The 13,778-nt window shown below is 41.7% G+C and overlaps 1 protein-coding gene across 1 annotated transcript; it reads left to right on the top strand.

The window, feature by feature from the left end:
- Positions 1-963: 963 nt before the first annotated feature.
- Positions 964-13,561, top strand: LOC114633567 (kinesin-like protein KIF23; the record flags this gene model as incomplete). Its single annotated transcript, XM_028782128.1, is given in 12 exon segments — positions 964-1,092; positions 4,843-4,948; positions 5,157-5,295; positions 5,592-5,699; positions 6,475-6,648; positions 8,641-8,753; positions 8,902-9,023; positions 10,706-10,790; positions 12,167-12,184; positions 12,982-13,061; positions 13,148-13,267; positions 13,450-13,561. Coding segments are annotated over 12 exon segments (1,306 nt in total), but the record flags the coding sequence as incomplete, so codon positions are not given.
- Positions 13,562-13,778: the final 217 nt, after the last annotated feature.

Raw genomic sequence — 13,778 nt, 5'->3', positions numbered from 1 at the left:
TAAGCCTTAGGAAGTTCATCATTATTTGGATTTGTGACAACTTCTATGTTAGTATCGAATTGAAATTTATGTTTTTCTTTTTATTTCTTTTTTTTTCTTTTTAACCAGGATACCAAAAATTAAAAAAAACGATCACAGACAATGCTTAAACATCCAGTCGAGGTAAAGTGTCTGAGTGTGTGTGTGTGCGCGTATGTTTTCTTTAGTCCATTTCTGTCTTGTATGTGCCCTCTCCCACCTGTAAGTCGTAACTGACACATTCTCAAGGAGAACCCAATACTCAATGTTTATAGAGACTAGTGTAGAACAACAATTTAGTTAAAACCTCTTCCTGAAAAGGGGATCACCACCACCCCACTGCCACTGCAGAGGGCCTCTGGTTCCCAATTGCACCACTTGCTGTGAGCACAGCTGGACAGGTTTTCCTCAGATGAGCTCCTCTTCCCTCCAAGTGCTGGGATTACAAATGTGTGCTACCACACCCACCTGAGCTGGCTGTTTGACATAACATCCAACTCTAAAGCATTTAATGGCTCTTACAGCTATTTAGAGAGATTTTTTTTATGTTGTTACAATTTTATTTGTGCACAACAGTGAAGAGATTACTGTACAGTTTAATATTCTAGCCTAAATTTATTTTGATTTAGTGCATCTTTGCATTTGACCATTGTGAGCTGTAGATTTGGTTTTGGTGACTGTGAAATTTTTGTGTTGAAGATCAGGTATTTGTAGATGAATAAACAGACCTTAAATGGGAAGTCAGGTGAGTGCTGAACATTCACAGAGGGGCATGCCTGCAGTCCCAGCATCCTGGAGACTAGCAGGCAGATTGCTGAGAGCTCCAGCCCAGTTTGGGCTACAGACTGAGAACCTGTGTGTCTCAACAAACGAGACAAACAGAAAAGCCAATAAGAAAATCAGGCAAAAAGTCAACCTTGTTTGAACACCTTGCTCTTTTTCCAGGTGTACTGTAGGGTGCGTCCCCTGAGCTTTCTTGATCAGGAGTGCTGTGTTGAGGTGCTCAATAGTACAACGGTGCAGCTCCACTCTCCTGAGGGCTGTCAGCTCCAAAGTAATGAAGGCTATAAGCAGGTAGGTTCCTAGTGGAAACCTTGTTGTCAGTTTTGAGTTTAAAAACTCATGTGCAATCTCATGTGTGGGAAGGAGTTCTTCAGCCACCTTATCTAAAATAGCTTTCATTTCTGGGACATACAGATAGACTTTTGATATGTTGGAATTAGGGGGTTGTTTTCAGAGGATTTTTTTTCTTTCTCTTTTTGTATTTTTGATATTTTTGAGGTAGGATGTTACTGTGTAGGCCTGGCTGTCCTGAAACTCATTATATAGGCCAGGCTGGCTTGGAACTCACAGAGATCTCCTTGCCTCTGTCTTCTGAGTGGTGGGATTAAAGGCATGTGCCACCATCACCTGACTTTCAGAGGACATCCTGAAACTGAATATATGAAACTTCACATGAGAAGATTTGAGTAACATTTAATAAGAGGCATTTTGTGTGCTTTTCCCTTCCCTGGGGCTTGAACCTAGGATCCTGTGGATGCTAGGCAAGTGCTCAGCCATTTGAGCTACACCCACAGTAGTATTGTTGTATGTGTGGATCAACCATAAAGGTTTTATTTTGTTTCTCTGGCAATATCACCATGTAGCCCAGTGTGTTATTCCTGTTCTATTGCTATAAAGAGACACATGACCACAGTAACTTAGGAAACATGACAGTTTCAGAGGGTTAGTCCATGATCATCATTGTAGCAAGCATGGTGGTACGCATGTGGCACACTGGAGCAGTAGCTGGGAGTTTATATTTTAATAAGCAACCAGGAGGCTGGAAGAGAGACAGTAAGTAGGCTTTTGAAACCTAAAACCCACCCCCATTGCACACCTCCTCCAACAAAGCCACACCTCCTAATCTTTCCTAAACAGACTCCCAACTGGGAACCAAGCATTCAAATATCTGACCTTTCAGGCAACATTCTGATTCCGACCATCACACCTAGACTGGCCTCAAAGCTACTTCTCGTCCCCCTGATTTGGTCTCCCTAGTACTGAAATTAGAAGTATGAATCCCTTGATGCCTTGAGTGGGTTTTGTTGCTGTTTGATTTTTGTGGTGTTAGGGATTGAATGCAGGACCTTGTTCGTCTTTGGCACTTTTTTTCTTTTTGGGAGATAGCATCTCTCTATAGCTCAGTCTGGCTTTGAACTGGTGGATGACCCACCTGGTATTAGAGGCATGTATCACCATTTTTTACCTGGTAAGTGTTTTCTTTATTATTTGCAGTGTTGGGGAATGGGTTTAAGGCCTCCTGAATGTTTGGCAAGTATTAGACTACTGAGGTGTATTGAGAGAGTTTTTATGTCTAATGAAGTAGAGAATAAAATGAATAAATGTGAAATACTAGGCTAAGCTACTACTGTGATACTAAAGTTTAAGATGCTGAAGCAAGAGGGTCATGAGTTCCAGGCCAGCCTGTGCTGAAGAGGGAGACCTGCTTACAGTAACAATAACAAAGAATATAAAGATATATTTAGCTATGGATACATTCTATTAGTTCTCCAAATGTTGTAGGAGGCTAGTTACTCTCTGGTAGGGAAGAGGTTTTTTGTTTTTGTTCAAAGTAAAACTGCCTTTATGGACATTATATCCGAACTGACAATTAGACAAGTAATTTCATAAGGCAGGAAGTCAGATTTTCTGAAGGGATGGAGATATGCGAATGCAGAAAATAGATGATTGATTTGGGCTTTCTGAGTTTGAACTGCCATTCACTCTTTTGTTTGTTGAGACAGGGGATTAGACTCTAATCTGTCTGCTCTGGGGGTTGCTGTGTAATCTAGGGAGCCTTTAAACTTGTGACAAATTGTCTACCTCATTTTCTTATGTGCTGAGATTCCAGGCCTGAGCTACCACACTGGGCTGCCATCCAGCTTGTGCACACTGCTTCAGTGACTCTCTTCTGTAGACTTCCATGTCCTCTGTGCTGCTAACTTTGTCTCTTTATCTCAGCAGCCCAACCCTTCCTGAGGCTTGCTCTCCTTGCCCTCTTTAGCTTTAGGCTGTTTTGTCACTGTCCCCTCTGCTGGCTTTTGTCTAGCCTCTGAATACGAAGGTGGGCTGTGTTCAGGGCTATTCTCCTAACCCCCTCTTTCTCATCTTTCTGTTTTCTGTTTATTTGCTTCCTGGTTTGTTTGGTTGTTTTTTGTTTTTGAGACAGGGCCTCACATATTAACTTGACTGAACTAGAACTTGTCTTAGCCTCCTGAGTTAGTTTCTGTGGGAGATCTGAACCAATCTTCCACTGTCGTGGTGGCATAAATTTATAATTTCAGCACTCTGGAGGTAGAGGCATGAGGATCAGAAATTCAAGTTCTTCCTTGGTTACATAGTAAGTTCAAGACTACCTTGAGTTACATAAGACTGTCTTAAAGAATTTTACATGTATGTGTATACATACACATATATATGTATACATACATACACAAATATAAAAATACATTGCAAAAAGTAACATTTATTTTGTATAAGAACTCAGATAATGCTGGGTGGTACATGCCTTTAATCCCAGCACATGGGAGGCAGAAGTGTGCGTATCTTTATGAGTCCAAGGGTAGCCTGTTTTACAGAGTGAGTTCCAGGACTACTGAACAGATAAGACAGCACAATGAACCCCTGTCTTAACAAACAACAAATAACCCCAAAAACTATAAAAAAAACTTCATGAGATTATATTTATAACTCATTTCTAGATTTAAAATGTACACTTGTTATTTTGCCATCCTATTTACAACATTTTTATGTATGTATTTTTGTTTGTGTCCACATTGTGTACTTAGGAGGGCAGAGAATAACCTATAGACCGTTCTCCCCTTTCACCAGGTGGGTTCCAGGGATTGAGCCTAGGTTCTCAGGCTTGCTAGCAAGTGTCTTTACCTGTTGAGCCATCTTGTTGGTTCTTGCTGCTTTACACAGACCTTTGTAAAGAACAAATAGAGAGCTGTGGCCAATGGTGGTGCATGCTTGTGATCCTAGCACTTGGAAGCAAGGGCAGGAGGATCACTTAAACTTGAAGGCCAGCCTGGTCTGTCTACATTGCAAGTTCTAGATCAGCCATAACTACATACAGACTGTTTCATACAAACACACTCCAAAGAAGAGAAGAGAAAAGAAAGAACAACAAATAGAAGCTATAATGCTTGAAATTTTTAATACATTTATTTACATATTTTGATTTTTTTTTTGATAAGGGGTCTCTGTATAGCCTTGGCTATCCTGGAACTCCCTCTGTAGACCAGGCTGATCTCAAACTCAGGTCAGCCTGTCTCTGCCTCCTCAGTAGTGATATTAAATGTGTGTGCCTCCACTGCCTGGCATAAATTTAGGATTATAGGCCATTACCTTCTTTTGCTTTGTTTGTTAACAGGATCTTACACTATAGCCAGGTCTAGCCTATGACTCTGTGTAGCCCAGGCTGCCCTCAGACTCATGGCAGACTTCCTGTCTCAGCCTCTGTAGCACTGGCTATACAAGCTCACTTTTGTTCACTCTTAATCTGTGCAGCATTAGTGGACTCAATGACTGTTCTTCACTTTTCCTCAGTGGCTAGGACTGAAGGTAATTGTTACGATAGCTGTGATTTATGTACATTTTGACTACTGAAGGCTCCAAGCCTAAAGATCATTCTTGGTTTTGTTTGTGTGTGTGTGTGTGTGTGTGTGTGTGTTTAACAGGTCTGGATTTGATATATGTTCACAGCAGAAACATTCCAAGTATAGAACAGACATAGTTCTAATGGAATTCTGTGTGGTGATGTCTTTCTTTTCTCCACAGATCCAATGTACATTTAAGAACGTATTTGACATGCATAACACCCAGAAGGAAGTCTTTGATGTGGTAGCTAATCCACTGGTGGAGGACCTTATCCAAGGGAAAAATGGTATGATTCTTGGAGTTTTGCTGAACTCCCTGTTTCATCTTGTGATAAACCTTTGTGATATTTATATATTTGGCTTGACATTGAATTTATATTTAACTCATTAGAGTGATGTTCTTTTTTGTGGTTTATTAGTTTTAGTGTTTTAAATACAATGAAAAGTTCTGTGGGACTTTAAGATTATAACTCATTGTTACTTGCTACACTTTAGGACTGTTGTTTACGTATGGCGTGACAGGAAGTGGAAAGACGCATAAGATGATAGAGTCTCCGGGGTCTGGAGGCCTGCTTCCTCATTGTTTCAAAATGATCTTTGACAGCATAGGGTTATTTCAAGGAAAACGCTGCATATGTACAATTTCGTTGGTTTTTGACTGTTAGTATAGACACAGGACTGGGACATGTATGGATGCAGTACTGAGGAAGGACAAAGACACTGGGACTGCTTTGACTCTTACACTTGGTGGTGGGCACGTTGGCTGCGGGCCTGTGGTGGCAGCACTTGGGTGGTATAAACAAGAGGATCAAGCGCTGTCTCATGCCCTTTCCCCAGGTTTAAGTGTTAAAGTGCATCCTATTTTTAAATGTTCCTATTCTTTAGGTAAAGTTCTTATTTTCAAATCTTTTTTTTGCCTCTCTCTTAGACATTTAGATCTAATCATAGGAACAGCATGGAGATTCAGCCTGAAGTTGATGCCTTGTTGGAACGGCAGAAAAGAGAAGCCATGCCTATTCCAAAGACCCACTCTAGCAAGTGAGTAGGTGACTCAGGACGGGTGGAATTCTGTCCTACAGTTTCTATAGATCTGGAGAAGGTAAATACGAATAGAAATGTTGGTCTTACAACTGACTTTTGTGAGGTCAGAATTGAGGCACATTCTTGACTACTCAGGTATTTTATCTAGTTTAAGGAGGATATGTCTGTAAATGGGAGGAAGGTGAATTCCTGTGTTGTGCATCTTGAGGACTTAGGGTGTCCTTGACCCACCTTGAATCTGAATAACATTGCTTTATGATTTCAACTTTATGTGACAGAACATTTGTCAGACTTTTCAGATTTCACTCTGATATCGTCTCAATTAGGTTTCTATTGCCGTGATAAAATATATTGAACAGGGAAGCAGGTTGAGGAGGAAGGAATTTATTTTATCTTTCACTTCCAAGTAACAGTCCATCACTGAGAGAAGTCAGGGCAGGAACTCTAGGCAGGAGTTGATGCAGAAGCCATGGAGGGTGCTATTTTCTGGTTTGCTCCCATGGCTTGCTCAGCTTACTTTCTTATACAACCCAGGGCCACCTGCCCAGGGCTGGTACTACACATATCAATCATTAATGAAGAAAATGCTAGACAGACTTGCTTGTTGGTCAGTTTTTTAGAGGTAGGTGTTTTCTCCAATTGAGAGCCCCTTTTCCCAAAGACTCCAGCTTGTGTCAAGTTGACATAGAACCATCCAAGACAGCCATTATCTACTTTCTATCCTAACTCATAGTGGGTAAATTTTCAAGTAAGGGAATCTGTTTTCTTGTAGGTGACAAGCAGATCCAGAATTTAAAGATATGATAGAAGACGTCCAGGAATTCTGCAAAGCAGAAGAAGTTGATGAGGACAGTGTCTATGGAGTATTCGTCTCGTACATTGAAATCTATAATAATTACATATATGATCTACTGGAAGAAGTGCAGTTTGATCCCATAAAGCCCAAGTAAGTACTGAAGAGAGCCTCCTGTCAACCTAGAAAACTACCCTCAGCAAGCCATGGTTACTTATATAAATAGGGATAATGCTTGCATTTGTTTTCAGGGTGTACAGAAATAATAATCAGATAGTCATGTTGGATGAATAATTTTCTTCCATTTTCTTTGTTGTTATTGTTGTTGTTGTTTTGAGACAAGAGTTTCTCTGTGTAGGCCTGGCTGTCCTGATACTCGTAGAGAGATCCACCTGCCTCTAGCTCCTGAGTGCTAGGATTAAAGTCATGTGCCATCACTGCCTGGCAATCCTTAGACTGTAGCTGTATCAGGAAACCAGAGGGTTAAGACCTAGTAAGTAACCTGAAAATCATGGAAATTGCTTTTGAAAATTTAGACTTAGGTTTGACACAAATCTCAGTCTTATAGGTACTGTTGGGGTACCTTTCAAAACCCTGACAGTGCTGGGAGTCTGTAGTCTTTTTGGCTGTCTGTGTCCTGGTGATCTTTATGGAATTGATGCTTGACTGAACACATAATTCTTACCTCATCCATTGCTGATTAGTGTAAAGCCATATTGCACTACCATTCTGCCAGAGGTAAATGCTACTCCTTAGGTATCGCTGGGTCTTGCCTTGCAGAATGTGATGACCAGTTACCATGTAGCTTTACAAAAGTGGCTCTCTTTGTTCCAGAGCTGACAAAAAATTTGTGTCAAATGACGAGTCCACTGTGGGTGCTTTTATTCTTCAGCTAAAAGCTGGTCTTGCATGCTGTGTTTACTGCAGCCAGTTAGAATGTAAATAGTATGGAGCCCTTTGTCTTGCATATCATATTTGTGTATATGTATGTGTAAATGGACATTACTGTGGGAACAGCTGGATCTAGAAAACCATTAAGCTACAAACAGACTGAGGTCCACTAATGTTGGTGTGTTCACTAATAAGAAAAATACATGAACTCTGGTTGAGCATATACTTGATAAAGAATTTCTGTGGCTTTTACTGATTTGCATTTCAAAAAAGCATATTATATCCTAGCTAGGCCCCCATGTGGTGACATTTTTGGGGGGCTCTTATGTAAATTTATGTAATTAAAGAATGGATGTCTTAGGAGCATGCTTGTTCTCTTTTTTTTCTTTTCTTTTTTTTATTAGTAACTCTTTTAATAAGTTTTTGGTTTTTAGAGACAGGGTTTCTCTGTGTAGTCCTGGCTGTCCTGGAACTCACTCTGTAGACCAGGCTGGTCTCGAACTCATAAATCTGCCTGCTTCTGCCTCCCAAGAGCTGGGATTAAAGGCGTGTGCCACCACTGCCTGGCCTGATGCTTATGTTCTTATACTTGCCCTTTGCCATCTGGATCTCCTTAGTGCTACAAGCCCTGTCTCTGACTGGGGCCTGTCATTCCTATTATCTTGGTTGTGTCAGAACTGTGTGGGGTGGATGTTACTACTGGGGTTAGAGTTGGAGCCTGGGATCTGCTCAGTGTTCGGACCCAGACTGGAAGGAACCAGTGCTCCGGGCCAGGAGTGAATTCCTGAGTCCCAGTGGGGCCCAGTTTTTCCGTTTGTGGTGGGTGTTGCTATCTCCTTACCTAATATACTACCCAGGTTAGAGCTCCTGGGAGGCCTGATTCCTCTGGGTTTTGTGAAATTGGGTGCAGAGCTGTCTCCCGGTATCTGCTCAGTGCTCGGGCTCAGACTGCAAGGCAGGAACATGCTTGTTCTGTCTGACCATGCAGTGCCTCTATCATAACACCCAGGAAGGCCCTTACTGGGTGTCAGCACTACACTTGTGGACTATCCAGCTTTTAGAACCATGAGAACTTAAGGAAAACTGGGGATGTGCTCAGTGGTCCAGCACTTGGCTAGCGTGCATATGAGGCTCTGGGTTCTGTTAGCAAGCAGAGGAGCAAGGGGATATTGTGTTGCTTGGCACTTAACCTTATTCTGAAAGGAAGACAGTTGTATCTCATTGGGGAAACTAAATCCTCTTTCTTTCCCACAGACTCCCGCAATCTAAGATGCTCCAAGAAGATAAGAACCAGAATACTTACGTTGCAGGATGTATGGAAGTAGAAGTGCAATCTGCAGAGGAGGCTTTTGAAGTGTTCTGGAGAGGTTAGAAACAACTAGAAATTGAAAAGTGTGAGCATTTTAAGCCTCAGAGTTGTTAGTGTGATTAACAGCATCCTTCTGGATTGATTAGAAAGCAGGCATAGTAAGTGGCTGACCTCAGGTGTAATAAGTGGTTTCTCTGTCATCATAGGTCAGAAAAAGAGACATATTGCTGACACCAATCTGAATAGAGAGTCCAGTCGCTCACATGCTGTGTTCAGCATTAAACTCCTCCAGGCTCCTTTGGATGCTGATGGAGACAACATCTTACAGGTAATGTTTTCATTGGTAGAAGATGACCTAAATTAGGGGTTGCCATGGTGATGAATGTTGCTGTAGAGTTAGCAGCTATACAGTTGATGACTTCTTCATGTTAGTAGTACTGTTTCTGGGCTCTGCCTATTGTGGCTGATCCTAGGGTGGAGCATGTGTGGCACTTGCCTGGCAGTGTTGTAAGAGGGTCTGCGAAGTTTCAAAGCTCGTAAGGATGTGTGTGCATTGGTTTAGGTGCTGATTGCCTCGTGAGACAGTCTCGTGTACTGAGGCCAGGATGATTCTGAACATTTGTTTGTTTTCTCTTACTTCTGCGATTATAATGTAATTACATAATTTCTCCCTTCCCTTTCCTCTCCCCAAGCCTTCCCCTATAATTTTTCTTGCTGCTTTTCAAATTCATGGCCTCTTTTGTCTCTGTTTTTAGTTATTTCTCACTGTATAGGTAAAGCTGGCCCCAACTTCCTAACAGCCAGAATTAAAGGCATGTGTCACCATTCCTGGCTTTTGTTTTTGACAACAGAATCTCACTATGCAGCTTGGAGCTCAGAGATTCCCTGCCTCAGCCTCCACTGCTATGACTAAAGTCTTGCTTCACTGGGCATGATTTTAACTGTTCAGTGTGGCTGTGTCCAGGTTGGTGGGAAAGTGTGAGTTCTGATTCCTGCCTATTTCCCAGCTGTCTGCCCTGACTGTAAGAGAGCCATCTCATAATGAGATCATGAGAATTAAGGGAAGCAGTGTGAAGTGTCTTGTCTGCTGCTTGGCTTAGACAGTCAAATGTTAGTCAGAAAGTGGCCACCAACAAGTCTTTCCCACACCCAGTTTCCTATGAATGACTGTTTTTAATGCTAGGAATGTGAATTCTTGCTAACAGCATAACACCTTCTCGGTGCACTTAACTTTCTTTTCCTTTTTAAAGCATTATTTTTATATGATGTGTATAAATGGTTTGCCTGAAGATGTGTCTGTGTACCATTTGTGTGTGCGTGGTGCCTGTGGAGGCCAAAAGAAGGCATCAGATCCCCTGGACCCAGAGTCACAGATGGCTCTAAGCTGCCAAGTGGGTACTGAGAGCTGTACCTGGAGCCTCTTCGAGAGCAGCTGTGCTCTTAACCATTGAGCTTCTGTCTGCCCTGACTTTCACTTCTTTAATATAGGTTAGAGTGCTGTGAAACTGTTAAGTTCATGTGGGTTTTCTTTGGGGGGGGGGCAGGTTGGGGGCTCCGGTTTTTGTTATATGTGTGTTGCTGAAGACAAAGCTTAAATTCCCAGTGCTAGAATATAAATAATACCTGTTACAGCAGAAAGGCACAGAGTCTTTCTTCTCAAGAAGTTCTCTAGTATCTGTTCTGAGGACATGAGCTTCTAGCAAACTCTTCCTGTGTCACACATCCTCGGCTGCTCTGGGCGTTTGTATTGTGCGCATACACTGTCCATTAAGACTTAAGACCATGGTAACTGGATCATTTTGTTGTTGTTTTGGGTTTTTTGTTTTTACTTTTTGAGACAAGGTTTTACTTTTTGAGACAGTGAGTCTCTGTGTAGCCCTAGCTTTCCTGGAACTCGCTTTGTAGACTCAGCTGGCCTGGAATTCACAAGACATCTGCCTATCTCTGCCTCCTAAGTGTTGGGATTAAGGGTATAATTTATCTTAGATTGTTGATTTTCTCTCCTTTTAGGAAAAAGAGCAAACTACTGTAAGCCAGCTGTCTCTGGTAGATCTTGCTGGAAGTGAAAAAGTCAACTGTACTAAAGCAGAAGCTGGTGAGCGGAGTGCTATGCTTTCTTCTGACTATAACTTTCAACAGCTTGGAACATCAGTTTGTATTTATCAGTGGGTGGTTTCTGCTTAATCACTGCAATAACATTAATTATTAAACTTACTCTTTAAATCTTCTACATTTTAAAAAATTAATGTTTTATTTGTGTTCCTGTACACGTCCAAGTGTACATAAAGATCAGAAGGTAAGGTTCTCCCTTTGTGGATCCTGAGACTCAGGTCATCAGTCTTGGCAGCAAGCGCTTCTATTGGGTCAGCCACCTTGCCAGCCCACCTAAGTTAACTTGTTTGTCTTTTGATTTGTTTGTTTGTTGTTGTTTTTTGGTGGTTTGGGTTTTTTTGTTGTTTTTGTTGTTTTTTGTTTGTTTGTTTGTTTTTGGTAGTCCAGACTGGCTGTTGGTCTTCTTGCCTCAGCCCTTCTGAATACTGGGATTTCAGGTGTGTATCATCATGTCTAGCTGAATGATCTATCTGATAGGCATGATGGAGTTAGGAGGCCTCAGTGTTCCAAGATAAACAGTCCTTTAGCACTTGGGTGTATAACTGAGATCTGAATTCTTAAAGAGTTGTGATTAGTACACTAGCCTTGTCAGGCTCAGAAATCCAAATGAGACAGGTCAGAAACAGAAAGCATGATGACTACTGCTGAGATGTAGACAGTTGACTGTTAGAAACGTGTCTCTTCATGTGTAGGAGAGACTTCTGTCCCTTTCTAACTGTAGTCTGAAATGGTCCCTTGGAATGTAGTTGGCCTTCCATGTATGAGGTGCCTGTGTTTAGTCTCCAGCACCACCACCCCTAGAAAAGAAAAGAAGGAAGAAAGCCAAGTAAATGACTTTGTCTATGACAGAATTTAGGGTTTGGAAGAAACTGTTATTTTCTATTGCCGTTAAGGCAACTTAGAAAAGAAAACACTTAGCTGGGGGCTTGCTTCCAGCTTCAGAGGGTGAGTCGGTGACCATCATGGCAAGGGGATAGGCAACAAGTAGGCATGGTACTGGAGCAGTAGCTGAGAGGGTACTGTGGGGTAACTGTGATCAGATGATTCACAACCATGAGGCAGAGGGGTGCAGGGAGAGAGAAGGAGACTCAGAATGTTTATGCTTTTGAAAACTTCTTAAGGCCTGCCTCCAGTGAAACACATCCTCCAACCAGGCTCTACCACTTATACTGTCCCAAATAGTTCTTTCAACTAGAAACCAAGCAGTAAAACATATGATGCTATGGGGACCACTCTCATTGAAATCAGCACAGAATTCAGTGTCAAATGGATTCCCAAGTTAGAGAGATGGCTCAGCAATTTAGAGCACTTGTTGGATCAGGTATGGTGGCACACGCTTTTAATCCTAGGGCCTGGGAGGCAGAGACAGAAAGATAGGTCAGCCTGGTCTACAAAGCAAGTTCCAGGATAGACAGGACTCTGCTGTTAAACACAGTAACCATAGCTTGGAAAACCAGAAAGAAAGAGAGAAGGGCTGGAGGGAGGGAAGGAAGGAGGGAGGGAGGGAATGAAGGAAGATATTGTTCTTCCAGATGACGTGGGTTTAATTTGTGCATCCACATGAGAGCTCAGAAGTATCACAACTATTCATAACTCTATTTCCAGGGGATCTGATGTCCTCACTGGCTTTTGTGAGCACCAAACAGACATGCAGTACATTTACATACATTTAGGCAAAAACGCTCAAACACAAAGAATAAAGTTTAATAGAATTAAAGTTAAAAAAGAGATTCTATATTCTTTCTCTTCTTTTTTTTAAGAGTAATAATGTGGGGCTAGAGAGATGACTCAGCAGTTCAGAGCACTGACTGCATTTCTAGAGAACCTGGGTTCAAATCCCAGCACCTACATGGCAGCTCACAACTGTCTGTAGCTTCAGTTCAAGGCGATCCAACACCATCAAACAGATGCCATACATGCAGTCAAAACACCAACGCACATAAAGTGAAAGTAAAGAGCAATATTGTATTTGGAGAGCGTTTTATGGAATCACTGAAAGATGCTGAGGCTATTCAGAATTAATACTGTGAAAGTACAGTGGGATCATGCATAGGCACCTCTTGAACTTGAGCATGAGAGACTATCAGTTCAGTAGAGTAGAGGTTTTACAGGCACAGAGTCATCAGCTCCTGTCTTGCTGATTCACAAGTCTTTTGTTTCTTATTTCCTGTCAGGAAACATTAACCAGTCCTTGATGACTCTAAGAATATGCATGGAAGTCCTGAGAGAAAACCAGAAATATGGAACCAACAAGGTACAGAGCAGCCTTCCCCAGCTTCTTTGTGGTATAGTTTGTTCATTTTACAGTTGAATATGCTTAGCTTTGGGATGTTTTTATAGGTGGTTCCATATCGAGATTCAAAGCTAACCCGACTATTCAAGAACTACTTCGATGGGGAGGGGAAGGTTCGGATGATCGTGTGTGTGAATCCAAAGGCTGAAGACTATGAACAAAGCTTGGTAATTTAAGTGTATTTTTGTCCTATACAATTTGGTTTCTCTAGGGAAAGCAGCTACTTGGATGTGAAGAATGGCAGTCTGTAGATCTGTACATGGTCACTGGATATGCAGACATACTATTTAGCCATCCATAAAGAAGGACAGGTAGGCTTGTTTTTACAGATTCTGTTTTGTATTTTCAGCAAGTCATGAAGTTTGCTGAATTAACCCAAGAAGTCGAAGTAGCAAGACCAGTAGACAGGGTGATATGTGGCCTGGCACCAGGGAGACGGGACAGAAACTTGCCTCAGTTAAGTACAACAGAGCTGAAAACACATAAACCATGTTACCTGAGACATTTCAGTTAGGAAGTGTGTTTGGTTTAAAGCCGAAACACTAGTACCATGCAGCCATGTATCTTTCATTGTTTCATATGGAATGTCCAAGTATGTTGCTAGATTCCAGCAGAAAAGCACTACAGAAAGTATTGAACTAACCTAAGGTAAAGATACACGAATTGCAGTATATTCTT

This window comes from Grammomys surdaster, unplaced genomic scaffold (genome assembly GCF_004785775.1).
Source record: "Grammomys surdaster isolate TR1022 unplaced genomic scaffold, NIH_TR_1.0 701, whole genome shotgun sequence".
Taxonomy (NCBI): domain Eukaryota; kingdom Metazoa; phylum Chordata; class Mammalia; order Rodentia; family Muridae; genus Grammomys; species Grammomys surdaster.
This window is presented reverse-complemented; position numbering and strand designations above follow the sequence as displayed.